Source organism: Lonchura striata, chromosome 15, assembly GCF_050655825.1.
Source record: "Lonchura striata isolate lonStrDom1 chromosome 15, ASM5065582v1, whole genome shotgun sequence".
Classification (NCBI taxonomy): domain Eukaryota; kingdom Metazoa; phylum Chordata; class Aves; order Passeriformes; family Estrildidae; genus Lonchura; species Lonchura striata.
In genome coordinates this window covers 9,673,737-9,685,950 of record NC_140717.1, presented here as the reverse complement: position 1 = coordinate 9,685,950, position 12,214 = coordinate 9,673,737, and the positions used below count along the sequence as shown (strand labels likewise).

The 12,214-nt window shown below is 41.2% G+C and overlaps 1 protein-coding gene across 4 annotated transcripts in view; it reads right to left on the bottom strand.

Moving 5' to 3' along the window:
* Positions 1-12,214, bottom strand: part of TANGO2 (transport and golgi organization 2 homolog) — a 28,689-nt gene that overhangs the window by 15,966 nt on the left and 509 nt on the right. For 2 of the 4 annotated variants that reach the window (XM_021544506.4, XM_085592720.1), the window contains exon 2: positions 3,608-3,729. In XM_021544506.4, the coding sequence (XP_021400181.1) occupies positions 3,608-3,663 (56 nt within the window). In that variant the 5' untranslated portion in view covers positions 3,664-3,729. Of the gene's footprint in view, positions 1-3,607; positions 3,730-7,937; positions 7,960-8,781; positions 8,827-12,214 lie in introns of those variants that run through there. The other 2 variants (XM_085592722.1, XM_021544505.4) reach the window with 2 other exon arrangements.

Below are 12,214 nucleotides of genomic sequence, written 5' to 3'. Positions count from 1 at the left end.
ATTAAGTTCGCATAAGCAACCTTAAGATTCCTCAGCACAAATTTACAGCTTAATTAAAAAAAATTATTATTATTTTGAAATTATGTTTTTAAAGTGTTTTTCATTGGTAGAACATCCTCACCTGAGGAGCAGGTAATGGATTTGCCTGATGCAAGTAAAGGTAAAAGACAACAGTGACCCCAAGCAAGCCCTGTGTGGAGGCTCAGGGCAGCAGGTGACTGCAGACAGAGCTGCACAGCTCCAGTGCAGCTCCCAAAGTCCTGCTCATCAGTACCCATAACATGACTTGCCTTTATTTCAACTGAAAGGCAGTTATGTTGCTTCATTTAATTTTAATGAAATGCTATCTTTCAAAAACCTGCAGATTTTCTTAACTAGTTTTCCATAACCTCAGTTATCTTCTTCACTGTCAGTTCCTCCTACCAGCTGCATCTCAATTACAGCTGCACAGCAGAAGACAAGTTTGCTACTGGAAACTGAAGACAGACCATACAATTTTAATTCTGATTTTTAGCCACAACACACAAGAATCAATTCCAATGACATCTCGTTACCTTGTTTGGCATTCAGATGTACTTACTTCTTCTACAGGTTTCTGAACTTTCCTGCAAATTCATCTCTTCCCTAATACAGTATTTTAAAAGAGGACTGCAAGGTACAAGTTACACTTTAGAAATACTACAGAAAAAGAATCATAATCAACCATACAGAAACTAGAAAAACTAGAAAAACCTGACAATTAAATGGCATTCTTTCTGCAAGTGCTTATATTTTGCCCAACAAAGATAACATCTGTTGGAAAGCAAACTGTATATACATTTTTATCTTTCCAATGCAGATACAATATTGATCCTTTCAAACTTACATAATTTCTCATCTTCTAGCTGATTCTAGTCTTCGAGCTATAGGCTTTCTGCTGGTTTACTATATTTCTGTCCTCTTACTTCAACATGTTCCATTAACAGGATGCAGCCTCCTTTCACAGATTTTTGTTTAAATGAGTATCTCCACTGTTAAAAAATAGTTTGCCTGAAGTGAACTTCTCATCTCCTGAAGCTTCAATTATACTTTGCCTTCAATAATTCCTGACATAAAACTACATTGTTTCTGTTACAGGAAATGCCATCATTACTATTTGTTTATAGGACCTAAATACTAAAAATAAGCAAAGTCTTTTTTGTGTGATTGAATATTCCCCATCTCAAGTTTAATGCAACCTCTAAATTTAGCACAAGACTAGTATACAAAAGCATAATAATAAAAACATCTGTATTTTGTCATTTATGAAACATAATTTTAGTGAAAAGGAGCAATATTAAGTGACCCTCAACTTCTAATAAATTGCAAAAAGCCTATTCAGCTATTTTATAGCTGAAATAATTCAACTGTATTAGGATTTACATATTAAGATTTATTTTAATATTGAGAGAAATGAAAACATGAGAAATCATTCCATTAAAGTGATTTCCTACAAAGCAATTCAGCTCCAGAAAAGAGCCTGTGATTATAGCTTTGAAGCTTGAAACATTAATTTATTTGTAAGATGCACACAGTACTATTCAGAAAGATGTAAAGGCAGCATATTACCTCTGACAATAATACATTAAACTACAGTAAAGTGCTTGTTACACTGCACTAAACTTTATCACAAACAGGCCCCAGGAGGGAAAACAGAACCAGTTGCAGACGTACAGGCAGATGGATTTGTTAGTGTGTCACAAGGGTGAGCTCTTTGCTTAATTAGGTGCTCAAGAAAATTGACCAATATATTGGTCTAGAAGCCAGAGTCTACCTGGATGGAAAATTCTCCCAAGTGTTACAGAGAACATGTTTTAGCTTGGCCATTTTCTCCCAGCCAATAAACTCAGTCAATGACAAGCTGTTTGTCTTTTCAACTTTTAATGCCTATTACTGACCCTTTCTTTCAGTTAGAAATGCAAAGCAGAGAACAGGAAGGAAAGTTTAATTGCCTGCTTCGTGATGAACACAGAAATTAGTGTCTGCAGGTACAGGAATCCTCTTTTGGTTGGGAAAACTGTTCCAAGACCTCACCATGAAATAACTAGAGCTACATAGTACAGTCATGCTTGAACTGTCAAGAAAAATCACTTGGTCCAATGGCTATAACACTGCCTGGAATTAAGGGGGCTGGTGTTAGGGGGAAAAAAGGACTAAAGCTATGTATCTGTTGTTAAAATCTGACACCAAGAACACTGTGGCCTGGCATTTATCACCCTAACAGATAGCTCAGAGTGATTTATCTCAGGTATAGAGCAAGGCACTGCTTAACAAAATATGTAGAAAAAGTTAAATACAATTAAATACTCCTGAATATGAGCCAAACATCTCAAAGGCTCTGTCCTATTCTGACACTGACAGCAAGTTGTTTTCTGATATAAATTAATAATTTCAATCTTAATGCAATTTTTCATAGCAAGAAAACTACTCTAAGTTCTACTTTTAAATATTGATCATAGGAGAAAGTTCACTTGGCAAGCAACTGCAGTTTACATCCAAAGGATTTTCCCAAGAGGCATCAAATTGATGAATCTGTCTTTTGCTAACTACCAACACAAAGAAAGTCAGACCAAATAAACGGATATATTAATTCAGCACCAGTCACATCATAAACAAAATCCCTTTTTAGTCAGGCTCCAGATGCAGAGAGGAATGCACTCCTGACAATTGAGATTTCTATTCTTGTTTCCTTTCTATAGAATGGCATCTGCTTCTTAATACAAGAGGACAAGAAAACAAGTCAGTGAAAGGCACAATGACTTACTGAGCAGACTGACTGATGGTTTCTGGATGAATACCAATACTTGTACCCTACAAGGTAATATGGAACCTATAGAGTCTATATAAACACAGCAATAAACCTTCCTAGTCTGTTTACAGCCTAGGAGTGCTCGCTGTCTTTTTATTACATACTCAGTGTACTCAAAGATACTGATGTTGGATATGAAATTTTAAAAGGACAGGTTACAATGAGAAAGAAAATGATTACAGGATGTTTAAAACTTTGGAAACTCACTGTATGACATCGAGACATCCTTATAAACTGACCTAGAAGCCTGTAAGCTTATTTTTTCTTTCATTTTTGGCTAAACACTTCATACACATGACTTAGTTTATTGCCTACAGTTTTAATTGCAAGCAGATTTTGGGGAGGAGAAAGACTAGGACACTTAATAGAAGTTCCATGGTTGCAAACTGGAAGCCTTAAACGTATCTACCACACTGAAAGAAGGGGACAGCTACAACTGTGATGCCCAACAAACAGGATTCCCCTTAGTTTAAATAATAAAGTAGAAGGCAGGACTTCCAAACACTGGAGTACGATATTTAAAGGACTTAAACAGCATGAGAGATCACCAGCAAAAGGTCCATGATTACAAAGCCCAAAACTTCTGATATAGTCTAAAACCAAAGGATTCTAAAAAGGTTACAGTAACTCCCCCAATGGGGAAAGCCATGAAGTTAAACACTACAAAAGCACAACTGAACACATAATACTGATTTGAGTTTGCAATTCACACACTGGCTACAACAAGAAAATGTGTAAAATATTACAGAAGCAAGTCTGTTTTAACTACAACCATCTTACCTGTACGCATTTTTTGAAACTGGCCGTGGGTCAAATTTGAATAGAAGGATGCACATTGAAGAACTGATGTTCAAATCTTGTTTCTTCCACAAAGGCTCAATGCAAGGTCATTCTGTAATAGCCTAAAATGGTATAAAGATTATCTATTACACTGCAAATTATAAAAAGAGAAACTTGCTACTGTGCTGGAGCTTAAGGGTTGGAATGCACTGACTAATAACTCACAATACAAATACATAAATAAAATACAACTTCCAAAACAGAAGAGTTCTAAAGATTGATATACTAACCAAATTCTTACAGTAGTTCTTTCAAAGTTATGCCTGGCTAGTTGAGATTTTTAGGGAAAAAACCTGCATCAAGAAAATATTGACAAAGTCTAGAGTGCTAGCAATACATGAAAAAAACACTCTTATGCAATTTTCTGCTCATTACCAAAAAGCACCTTTACTTTTTTCCCCCCTCTTAAGGAAGGCAAAATGCTTCTTTTAGAATAAAAGGGAAAATAAGACTCAAACTGTTGCAGAAGACAGACAAAACCTCATTAAAGACACTCACGACTTGCAAATAAAGTTTAACTTAGGCCAAGCTACTAGGAATGTCCAGGATAAATTATTATTGTTTGCACTGGGTAAAAGGTCTGGTACAAAAAGAAATACGATGGACATTTTGTGTCCAGAGTTTACATTTCAATGAGCAGTTTCCAGCACTTGTGCTATATTTAAAATTCTGGCCATGCAGATGGAATGACAAATGGGCTTTCCATTTCAAACCAAGAAAACAGCTTTCAAATATTTTGTGTTGTCCAATTAACATTTTTCTGGTAATAAAACTGCAGTCTGATCTTTGCCTTTTGCGGCTGCTCAAACAATTATCAGAATGCCACCACCCAGTGATGCCACACACAGCTATTTTTTATTTTTACTGAGAGCTTTTGCCATGCAAGGAGTTTCAAGGTAAGTCAAGGAGGCAGAATTCAACACCACAACTCTAAGGCCCTCTGAGCAGCCCAACGACTGAAAAAACTTCTGTACAAAAAGCAGGATTGTTAACTGTACTTTCAGGACATGTAGAAAGCATCTCTCTTGCTCTTTAATTGCTACATTATTTGTCATAAGAGATATCAGGAAATGGATCATCTTGACTACATTCACATTACCAAAAACAGAGCTGCAAGTGCAGCATTTATGCAGATTTTTTCTCAAATTAACAGCTTGCCTCTAGCTGCTGGCTCCTCTTAAGTCACAGTTCAGCAATACAACCAGCCTGCTGTTGTTGTCATAGCACAAGTTCAGTCTTGCAACCCAATATCCTGCAAAGGGACATTCTGCTGCAGGTTATGAAATAACTCAAAAAGAGGTGCAACACTTCTGACATGCTTGACAAGAAAATTAGTGCACAGGAGCATGTGTGTGTCTGTATATATATAAATATACCTCAAAGTATTTTAAATTCTGCTCACTGACAAAAGGAATTTCCCTCCCAAGTTGACTCATAATCTGTGAACTAAGAGCAGCAATAGCAGAGTTATTATTTTGTGTTTAATAGGTTCCACAATAATACACTGTTGGCTTTCTTTGCCTTTATCAAGTCAATCCCAAACTAACTGCCTTAGAAATTCATCATAAAATTAAGATTAAGTCTTGAATTTTGGATAACTGATTGACTAGCCAGGTCTTTAAAAAGACCCACAGCCAGCTTCATAGAGAAAATCTAACCACTTTTGAGAAGGTGGTATGCCCCTTCTCAGACTTTATTGCTGAATTTTCAGTAGACTACAATCATACTGGACTTGAACTGCCAGTACTGGAAGACTTGGATCTTCTACACACAGACTATTTCAGAAACAACACTCACAGCTCAGAAGAGATCACCTTCAAATCTATGGGTTTAGAGGTTCCCATCTACAGCACTACTGTGAGTATGGCAGGGAATCCTAAAAACTTTCTTTTTTTTTTGGCAAAGTGTAAAGAAGCTCACTTGGTGAAAGCAGGGATATAAAATACAACTTTAATGACAACTGTCACCGAGTACTCTTGCTGACTATGGAGATATGGCTGCTAGGTGCCTTGCCAGATAATTAAATGGATTACTTGATAGAAAACTGTTTGCAATTAATCACTCATAAGACCACTATTTTAATATACTGGTTTCGGGCTCCATTAGCTGATTTATTGGGTTCCGTTCAAATAATCAAGCAGGTCCAGCTGTTATGCAAAGTTACTGGCCAGCATAAACATTAAACAAAACCTGCCAGTCAGAAAACAGCTGCAAAATAAGTTTGCAATACTCATCACAGGTATCTAGAAAGACTAGAAAGACAAATATTTTGAATACTTCAATACCTTTCTAGAATCCCCAGTCATTATTATTAGGTATTACTGCTTTGACAGAATGCTTTTTGTCATTCCATCAACCTTGCTTATGTTATTACAGTCCTTTAACTTACACTTATGCTTTTATTAACCCCAAATATCAAACTAGCATTTTTTATCTCAGGCTCCACCTGCCAGCCTTGAGACAAGCATAAATGCTTATAGGTCCTATATAAACAGTCTTTTTTTTTTTTTTTTTTTTTTTAAGACAGAAGTGTTTAAGGCAGATAAAACAGATATTACCCTTGAATTCTTAAATAGAAGCATACTGTAAGTCAGACTTAAATATGGATATTCTGAAATTTATGATAATTAACAAAACACTAAGAGAAAAAAACTGTAGGGCTGTCACAGATACTGTAACTACATAAACACTCAATCAAAAAGTCTTTATGCCATTCTCTCGAGCCCATACTCACACAAAAGTTGCTGCTGCAACCACAGGGATGAGAGGAGCACATTACAGAGCTGGAGCTGCAAAGCACATGTGCTCAACTCAGCATCCTCCTCACTCAGCTGAGTCCCCACAGACCAAGGAAAGGAGAAGGTGAAAAAGATTAGGCCAGCACTGACTTCCCCTTGCAACTTGATCCTACAGCAAGTCCAAAGCTAGATCAAAAACTGATTTTCAAACTCCACTTCTGCAGAAAATGTGTCTTCAGAACCATCCTTAGAGATGCAGAAGGCGCCATAGTTTAAAGAGCTCAAATAGAAAAGGCTAAGTTGTGGTGCAACACTTGCTTTCTGATTTTCTTTTTGAGGAGAGTACAAGCCAGAATATCCACACTATGAAACATGGCAAGGTCTGCAGGAAGCGGGGAGAAATCCTGTGCTCTAGGATGGAGACAGTGAAGATTGCTCTCCGGATAATGAGCTTTTATAAAGTCTAGTTTGCTTATTCTTAGTCAACAAGACAACAGTTACCAAGTATTACATGATAGCAACAATCTCCTATTTCTGTAATGTTTCTAGTTTGCTGTCCAACTTATGCCTAATACACACAAACCAGCTTGACAAGAACCACAAACATCCTGTAATTAAGCGTTCTGCTCCAAATGGCACCGCTAATTTGGAAATGACATTAAAGTAGCTAACATTCTTGTTCTGTGCCACAGTACTCTGTTAGACAGCACAGTGTGTTGTTTTGCTCATTTGAAGGATCTGTTAAAAGTCTGAGTGGATACACGCCAGCACAAGGTAGCATTTAGAGGGACTTTCAGGAGACCCAAACATGATAGATTGTGTATGTTCTTTAATAGGATTCTACCATGATTTAGATGGTTGATTAGAAGCAATCAGTTCACAATTTGGCATAAAACTATCTTACCCTTAAGAATTCCCAGTAGCAGGCTTTGAAAAAGGAAGCCATTTGTTATGTATTTCATATTCACAAATGAAGCATCATAAATAACATCTGTCAGTTACAACAGTGATCTCAACTGCTTCTCAACTCATCCAAAACTATTGTTTAGGTGCAGTCTAAAACACAGCTATAAAACGTTATTCACTGGAATCTGCTAGTTCTATGTACTACAACAATAACTTGTGTTCAGCAGAGTACAGAACTATTTTACTGTCTCTTTTGAGTACATCCAAATGAAACTGAGCCCAACAGTCCTCAAATGCCCATAGAAGTCCCATAAAAGTTGATGTATTTTCTTGCACTACTGAAATGAGGTTTTTAATAGCGAACTTTAAAATCATCAAAAATAAGACATGCTTGATCAGTTCTTAAAAGTAATCTATTTTTCTCCCTCAGAGAAAAGTGTCTTCTGGTTGCATTTTTAAAGCATTTTACTGTTTCATTTTTTGCACTTCCCTTGTGTACCACATGCTCCACTGCAGCAATACTAATAACTACAGATGAAGTGGAATAGATGGATCCATAATTTGATGACTTCCAGGTTGTTCCCTGTGAAGAGCATTTGTAAGTAACCCAGGCTTTGTAACCCTACCAAGGTGAAGAGTCAGTACTCCCTGCAAGAGACAGCAATGTGAAAGTACAACACTTAAGAAACACAGAAAATAACATGTAAGGTGAACGGCACTCCCAAATTTAACGGGTTAATTTTATTTTTAGTTACTTGATTTCTGTCTGGCATTTTACTTAATTAAGTCCACTGTACAGCTCCCATGAGAAACAAATGCCAGTAAACATAACCTTTCACCACATGTTTTAGAAATATTTACAAGAATTGAGTAAAACAGCCTTTGCCCCAGTTAATTAAGAGCACGATCAGTGACGGATCTTCAGACTCGGAGCCTTTTGCAGGGCTTGTTCTTTAGATAAGAGCTGTATTTTTAGCTTGTACAGTCCCTAGGTTTTCTTCAGGGAGGAACCACCAAAGACATTAGCAGTTTTCACTATCTAACTGTGACTATTTCTTGACCTCAAAGGGTCACTAGATATTAAAACTTAAAAATTCCTTTTTTACTCCTGTACACTTAGAATTACACCTGTACGTGACGGAAGTACCAACCAGCCACCATCCACGCAGGAATAAAATTCCATCGCATAACCAAGGAAAACAGGTGCGAACTGACACCTGAAAATATCCCCCGAGATGCTGCTGGATAAATTTAGGTTGAAAACCTTAAGCAAATGGCGCTCAGGAGCAGCACCTTCTCTGGCGGGGAGGGCCGGGGCTGCGGCCAGAACGGCACACACAGCGCCCAGAGCAGGAGCCCGACAGCTCCGGGAGGATGGTGGCAGCTGAGGCGGCCCCGCGGGGGTCCGAGCCCGCCCTGCCGGCCCGGCAACCCCGGCCCCTCGCTCCCTCCCGCCCCTCCCTCACTCACCCACGGCCGCCGCGCCGCCCGTCCCCCGCGCCGCTTCCGGAGGGCGGCCGGGCCGAGCACACCGCCCCTCCGGGGGCCGGGCCGGCTCCTCCTCCCGCCGGCGCTGCCGGTACCGGGCCCGCCCTGTGCCCCGGGACCGGCACCGAGCCCTCCCCCTGTGCCCCGGGATCGGCACCGAGCCCTCCCTGTGCCCCGGGACCGACACCGAGCCCTCCCCTGTGCCCCGGCACCAGCACCGAGCCCTCCCTGTGCCCCGGGACCGACACCGAGCCCTCCCCTGTGCCCCGGGATCAGCACCGAGCCCTTCCCTGTGCCCCGGGACCGACACCGGGCCCTCCCTGTGCCCCGGGACCGACACCGAGCCCTCCCTGTGCCCCGGGATCAGCACCGAGCCCTTCCCTGTGCCCCGGGACCGACACCGGGCCCTCCCTGTGCCCCGGGACCGACACCGAGCCCTCCCTGTGCCCCGGGATCGGCACCGAGCCTTCCCTGTGCCCCGGGACCGGCACCGAGCCCTCCCCTGTGCCCCGGGATCGGCACCGAGCCCTCCCCTGTGCCCCGGGATGGGCACCGAGCCCTCCCCTGTGCCCCGGGATCGGCACCGAGCCCTCCCCTGTGCCCCGGGATCGGCACCGAGCCCTCCCCTGTGCCCCGGGATGGGCACCGAGCCCTCCCCTGTGCCCCGGGATCGGCACCGAGCCCTCCCCTGTGCCCCGGGATCGGCACCGAGCTTTCCCCTGTGCCCCGGGATCGGCACCGAGCCCTTCCCTGTGCCCCGGGATGGGCACCGAGCCCTCCCCTGTGCCCCGGGATCGGCACCGAGCCTTCCCCTGTGCCCCGGGATCGGCACCGAGCCCTCCCTGTGCCCCGGGATCGGCACCGAGCCCTCCTTGTGCCCCGGGCCCGGCACCGAGCCCTCCCTGTGCCCCGGGACCGGCACCGAGCCCTCCCCTGTGCCCCGGGACCTCCTTGGGCTGTGCGCGGGGCCGGTGCGGCACCGCCCGGCATCCCCCAGAGCATTGGGATGTCATCTCCCAGCCCCTGAGCTTCGTCTTGGCTGCCTCAGCCTGCTGCCAGCCTATCTGGTTTCATGCCGAGACGAGAAATTCGGGTAGTAGAAAAATGCTTTTCACTGTTAGGGTGGTCAGGTGTTGGAACAGATTGCCCAGAGATGTGGCAGAGCTGCCATCCTTGGAGGTCTTTAAGTCTGGTAATGTGGTTTAGTGGTTTATAGATGTTACAGTGTTTAATGAGGTTGGACTTCATGATCTTTAAGGTCTCTCCTCACCTTGCAGATTCTATGGAGAAATAAAAACATTACATGCCTCATCTGAGCTTCACAGTGCTCATAGCTCTGAGGACAAACAGACCCAAGGCTGCTGACAATCTCAGAGGGTTTGGATGCAGCTCCTGACCCCTCAGAACAAGGCCCTGTGTGGGATAATGTTCCCCTGACCACCTTCAGCAGAGACTCTGCTTCCAGGAGGGCCCCCAAAGTCACTGAGCCCTGAGTTTGCAATGGGATGAATTCCAGCCAGAACAGCTTTCCTGAGAATTGAGGAAAACACAAGTGACAACATCAAATTTGCTTTCAGTTATTAGCACAGCATGATCAGAACTGATAACCAAACATTTAGTAATTTTACCTAGATCTGCAGATTTGGGTTAGGATTGGAGCTGTGTCACCTTTTTGTTCTACTGAAATATTATTATTATTTCATTTTTCAAACAAAACCTCAAACTTTATTTATTACTATTTTTTTCATGGGTGGCAATAGAGGGATTCAGTGGAGCCTGTAAATTACAAAATGTTTTATAGTGAAGCCTGTAAGGAAACACCATAAAAGCCTGAAGTGTTCTTCCAAGTTCTAACACTGATAAACACAATACACACAAGATGTGAAACAGTAATTAAAAGAATTCCCAGGGGTATATAGATGTGTTAGGTGGCTTGTCAGGCAAAACCTTTTATCCTGGATACAGAAAACCTGAAGTCAATTGTCAGGTTTAGCACTGCTCGGGCATATGACATTGAGCAAGTTCACCTCAATGCTTTCCTTCTCCATCATCAACAATAGGATGATCACATTGACCTTTGCAAGGTCTCCTGAGATCTACTGATGAAAATTACTGGGTGAGTGTATGATCATCATTCTTTGTACTACTGCTTCTGAAACACAATAGATTGCAGTTATTACCTTGAGACATACAAACCTAGAATGTATTAATGTTTTCAGGTACAGAGTTGTTATTTAAAGCAGTTATCTGGTGACTAAATAGATAAATTATACAAATCTCTGTTACACTGAAATTGGTTAAATGCATGCACATTAAATATAATGTATTGTACTTTCTGGCACTCTGAGTCTTGAAGTATAGATTCATCACTGTAACCAAAGATCATTTAGCTTCTATGCTTGATTCTCATTTAAAATCTACAGATGGTAATCTGCATACCTTCAACAGCAGTCACATCTGTGGGAGGAAAAAAGTGTCCATAGGCTTAAAATTCAATTCTGTTTTTTACTGGATTTTTTTCTATTTTTAATACATATGGGAAGTAAGAATAAGTTCAGAGTCATTTAAAAAGCCTTTTAGGAGGCTGCACAAAAAGAGTCCACTGCAAGAATTTGTGAATAATGGATTTGGTGGCCATTTTGACTCTTCCTTTTATTCTTGTGTCTACCTTTTGTTCTGCCAAAACTAGCTTGGTTATTGTTGCCCCTTCTAGACCTTGTCCTAGGGGATCAGTGTATAGCTCCCATTATTTGTCAAACTCAAATAGACTGATCCCAAAGCAGGCTCTGCTTCTGTATCCACTTTAAGAGAGTGGTACTGTCAGGGCAGAACCTCTCTTGGAAAAAGCTAAAATACAAGCAGAAGCTTAATTAAGGGCTTGTAGAATTGTCCTGAGTTGGTTTCAAAGACTAAAAGAGAACTAGTCCTGACATTTGTTTAAAGAGTTTGTTCTTTGAGTCCTGGAATGCACATTATTTCGAATGCATAAAGCACACTTTAGATAGATTAAATATCTTTTCCCTGAGAGGTCTCAAAAAGCAGCTTTAAAGAGGAGACATCAGGGACCCTGACAATTTTCTAGAGATGGGTTCTTGCCCATATCTAGTTTAATACCTCCACCAATTGTCTAGATGATGCAAGATATTTATTAGGAAATTTTGTAGCCTAATAAATTAGTGGGTAAGTCACAATTGTCTACAAAAATCATCTGATGTGTCCAATAAATCATCCCAGTCCAGTAAATTGCATTTTTAATAGCATAAAATGTAAGGAAATACATCTGGAAATAAAGAATGCAGAGAAGGGGTTAGAATGGCAAAAAGTACCTCAAAAAAGAATTTAGTTGTTATTATTTCAGTGTGACCTCTCAGGATAATACTGTGGTAAAATGGACTACTCTAACTATTTACTGTAT